General features: G+C 31.4%; 1 protein-coding gene across 1 annotated transcript in view; it reads left to right on the top strand.

The window, feature by feature from the left end:
- The window catches only part of LOC106471574 (zinc finger protein 280A-like), a 5,728-nt gene extending 2,440 nt beyond the window's left edge, over positions 1–3,288 (top strand). The window contains exons 3-5 of the mRNA XM_022400192.1: positions 651–882; positions 2,453–2,696; positions 3,273–3,288. Coding sequence (XP_022255900.1) covers positions 651–882; positions 2,453–2,696; positions 3,273–3,288 — 492 coding nt within the window. The remainder of the gene's footprint in view (positions 1–650; positions 883–2,452; positions 2,697–3,272) is intronic.
- Positions 3,289–4,743: the final 1,455 nt, after the last annotated feature.

Raw genomic sequence — 4,743 nt, 5'->3', positions numbered from 1 at the left:
TGTCCAGAATCCCCTGGTATTTGTTTGGGCCTGTCAACTATAATACGTGTCCAGAATCCCCTGGTATTTGTTTGGACCCATCCTTCAATTTGTACCACAAAAAATGTTGATGTATTCATCATATGACATGTATATCATGATAAGTATGTATTTGAATTGGCTTTTTGGATTTTATATGAATAAAGTGATTTTCTACAAATAGCATCTAAATAAATTTCTAGATGTACATGTTTCTAATTTCTATTATTACTGTTTTTTAAAGTGAAAACACAATGATAATGCATTAAAACTTTTATCAGCACCTGCCATAGATAATGTCTAGAATTGCAGCAGTTAATGTGTTAATCAATAAATGGCATTAACTCGTGAGTTTACTCCTATTACTGTTAACAAAAAAAAAAGAGTGAAATAACTCTTTATTTACTATAAGATATGAAGAGAATTATTCAAGTAATAATCCAGTCAATGAACACTACAATTAGTAAGTTTTGCTAGCTAGCTTTAGAAAACAATTACAAATGTTTGAAATCCTAGTATTATTTAATAAATATATTGCTTTTATTTGCTGTTATTTTATTTAGTAAAAAAAAAACAGTTGTAGTGCACTTAAGATCTCATTTTTTTGTTTTTCTTTGTTTGTTGTTTGCCAGGTTCATAATGGTTCTGACAAGTTCCAGTGTCATTACTGCTTGGAAGTGTTCACTGCTCGTATATCTCCTGTCCAGAAGATTGGGATGACCCAGAATTTTTTCCTACATCTTCAGAAACACCAACTGAAGTCTCAGTCTCGCAAATGTCCAGCATGCTGCTTAGTTTTCACCAATTCTAATAGTGTTAAGACACATCGAACTACAGATCACATTAGCATGGCGGAAGCAGAAGGTTGGTTTAAACTAGTGTTGGCAGAGTGGTTACCTTGGACAAATTCTGATTGAAAAGGATACCCAAGATACTTAGAATTCTGGATAGTTACCTTGATGTGGTTAGGATTTTTAGTGGTACCTTTTCCATTCAGTTTTTACAATAACTGAAGTACCACAGAAATCGCACGAGAGGACATCCTAAAAAAAAATTGTATGTACTGTAACATCTGATGCTGTAGCACTGCAATAAGTAGCTGAAGTTATGACAAAGTTTTGATGTCTGATCTCTGCCTTATTCACCTAATGGCTCAGGAAACTAATGGTATTTAAATAAAGACACAAATAGGGAATACAGATTACTCTGTCATACAGTGGGGGTCTTGTCATTCTTAAAGAGTATGGCCAGGTGGTTAGGGTGCTTGACTTGCAATCTGAGGGTCGTGGGTTCGAATCCCCATCCCACCAAACATGCTCGCCCTTTCAGCCATGGGGGCATTATGATGTAACAGTCAATCCCAATATTTGTTGGTAAAAGAGTAGACCAACAGTTGGCGGTGGGTGGTGATGACTAGCTGCCTTCACTCTAGTCTTACAGTGCCAAATTAGGAATGGCTAGTGCAGATAGCCCTCGTGAAGCTTTGTGCGAAATTCGAAACAAACATTCTGAAAGAAGCTTTGATGCTTTGTAACATGTCTCTACATTATTGTTAATATGTTTTGAGACAAAAATTATATATTACTTGACAATTTTGTAGGTGATTCTTGTTGGACAAGATGTTTGTTTGTATCAAATATTTATTTCTTGAATACCATCCACATAATACTGTACTTGATGTAGCTGTAAAAATACTATCAGAAAATATGAGTACAGCACTGATTTATGGACATATATGGTTTTAATGTCAGCTGTGCAAACTATTGAATTTATGGAGCAAGTTTGCATGTTGAGATTAATGTATGGATGAACACAACACGTGATTTACTTTAAAAAAAAGTGACAATAAGTTGTTACTTACCCTATTTTTGACAGCCTTCTATCAGAGATGCAGGCATGTTTGATTGTGATCTGATGTGAGCACAGAAAAAGCCACGTTTTTATATGTAACATGTTAAAGTTGTAAGAAGCTTATGAGCATGATAACATTTCCTAACAAAGAACATGAAAGTTATTCCTCATAAACATGTTTTTTTTTATAAAGTCAAAATAGATAAATGTGTGTTTTTTATCAATAGGATAAAAAAAATAAAAATAGAGCTAAACTTGACATAAACCTCTTGTTAACCACGAGTAATTTAGAAGTCACGTTTTTAAGATCAAACCATACTCAGTAATTAGCTTTGGTAATATACAACAAAATATTTCATCAAAATAAAACATTTCCAAATCATTTTATAATGTGGATATGCCAGCGTTATTGATGACAAAACAATTTATGGATATTTATTTGAAATTAATGTCTACCAGCTTCGTAATAATTTAATTAAATGTTTTTATAAAAAATTTCAGATTTGTGTAGGTTGGTCGACTTAAATTTTTGCTGCAATAATACATTTCTTTTGTGATGAGTTAATGATTCGATATGGTGTAGGTGTGATCCGAATGAAAGCACAGAGAAATGAAAAAGATGTAGTGATACGAGATCCACATATAAAACCCGTTAAGATGGCTAAAGGTAGAATATCGCCTGTAAGGAAAGAACTGGGTAGTATTTCTCAACCTCCTGTCATCTTCAAAGCCTCAGAAGAAAAGCGTCTTGACCTTAATATCACTGCTGACACGTCACACCTGCGTTGTATAGAGTGCAAGAATAATATTGATTATGAACATTTTAGGTATGAATTGTTGCTTTTGTTTTGTCGTGTTTACTAAAGTATTTTAATTTATCAACTTGATCAATAGTATTTTCTGGATTTTTTTCCAATAGTTTCTTACTTCTTAGTAAAAAATAATAATTTGAGTTAGCACCAGCTCTTAGAATGGTTGTTGGAAGTGAAATTTTTGAGCCTTTTAGCAAACATTATTTTTACTGTGAATTACAAAATCAGAGTTTTAGTGATGAAAGTGTTCATGCACAGTAACGACAAGAAGACAAATGGATAACTTAAACTACCCCAAATAAATAACTAATAAACATGCAGTTGTTAAGCCACATTGAATTTGAAATCCTCAACATATCAAAGTTTTATACATTAAAAACAACTGTTAATGCCAAAATACATGGGTGTTACAATGTAACTAGAAAGTATCTTATTTTTATGGAAATTTTTCCTGTATAAAAATCACAAATATATTTGTGTGTTGAAAAACGTTAAGCATTCAGGATTTTTACTTCACAGTTTTATAAACTAAAAACAGAATTCGTTTTTCGTTTTTTTTACATATTTTATTTTAATAAATTTTCTTTAAAGGCAGTTCTTGTATTGATGGTTGTGTAAGAAGTATAACAGGGAAACTTATCCATGTCGAAAACCAAACAAACTGACGTCTTTGATAATAGCCATATACTTGTGTTTTGTATTTTTTGGTCAGTTAAAACTTGTTTCTGGATATAAGTTAAACTAAACATAATCAAGTAATAATTGAGGGCTGGAAGATGCAGGTGTTACAAGCAACTGAAGTGTAACTTAGTGAGTTAAGTTGTGAGTAGTCACTCAATCGATATTAGAGGTAACATTTTCAAGATTTTCTTAATCTCTAGAAAATTGATAGAAAGAATCAAATAGGCCATATTATAATAAGTATTTTATGTTTTTGAAAATTATATTAAGTAACTTATAATACCAAAATAATCAAGTTTAATTATATATATAGATGTATATCAAAAACATACAGTGCTTGAAGTGGGGTGAGATGTCATCATACTTCTTTTGAGAGGACCCAAAATCGTCCCTATACTTTTTAGTGGGCTGTGAGCTTCTCAGAACGGAAAGGTTCAATAGATGATGCAACAATTATTTATGGTGGTAAAGGACTGGGGAGAGAAATTTTTTCTTTCTTAAAATGTCCTGTAAGAGTAAGGCAAGAATGAGGCAAAGTAATACACTGATGGAGTAGATAAACCCTTTTGCTGTTGGTTTGGTCAGTGTGACCTAGTTTATAACCTCAAATTAACCATTAGAGTTTGCATACTAAAATTTGTAACAGTATACATCTGTTTATACTTAATTTTATTGCTTTATTGTCTTATGAACAGTGTATAACTAATAATCCCTCCACACAAGCCATAATTCACTCGGCAAATGTGTAGTTCTTGTTACCATCAAATTACATAACACACAAGCCAATCATGAGTATACCTCATGAAGAATTTTTATTATTATTATTATTTTTCATTATCTTACCTAATCTAATGTAATAAGTTTCTAATTTTTCCATTTTAGTTACTTTTATAATAATAAATAAAGAATACACATGAAAAACAAGAAATATAGTATTCAGCTTCAAACATTTCTCTTTCCTATCACTGTGTGTGTGTATATATATATATATATATATACACAGACACACAGACACAACTATGAGATATATTTGAGTTGACACTGCTCATCAAGAGAGATGCTAAAATGAGATCATGATGTTAATTACAAGGTCAGGAAGTCAAACAACTTTTATTATATATATGTACACTTATAGATATGAAGCAGTAATTTGCTTTGTTATGTTATTAAAAAAATTGAAAATAGATTGATATTTTGTTCCTATCGTTTTCTTCTTATGTTTGTAGATATAAAATGTTGCAAAGCTGAAGAAGTTGTCAATCAAGTATTTAGTAATATTGTACAACCATCTAATTTCATTCTACTGAGAACCAGAACTATGGAGGATGTTCATTAAATTTGTGGTTATCAACTTTTTATCAATCGTCAATAGTATGCAGGA

The sequence above is a fragment of the Limulus polyphemus genome, unplaced genomic scaffold (assembly GCF_000517525.1).
Source record: "Limulus polyphemus unplaced genomic scaffold, Limulus_polyphemus-2.1.2 Scaffold4710, whole genome shotgun sequence".
NCBI classification, from domain to species: domain Eukaryota; kingdom Metazoa; phylum Arthropoda; class Merostomata; order Xiphosura; family Limulidae; genus Limulus; species Limulus polyphemus.
The sequence above is the reverse complement of the archived record's forward strand: the minus strand, read 5'-3'. Positions and strand labels throughout refer to the sequence as shown.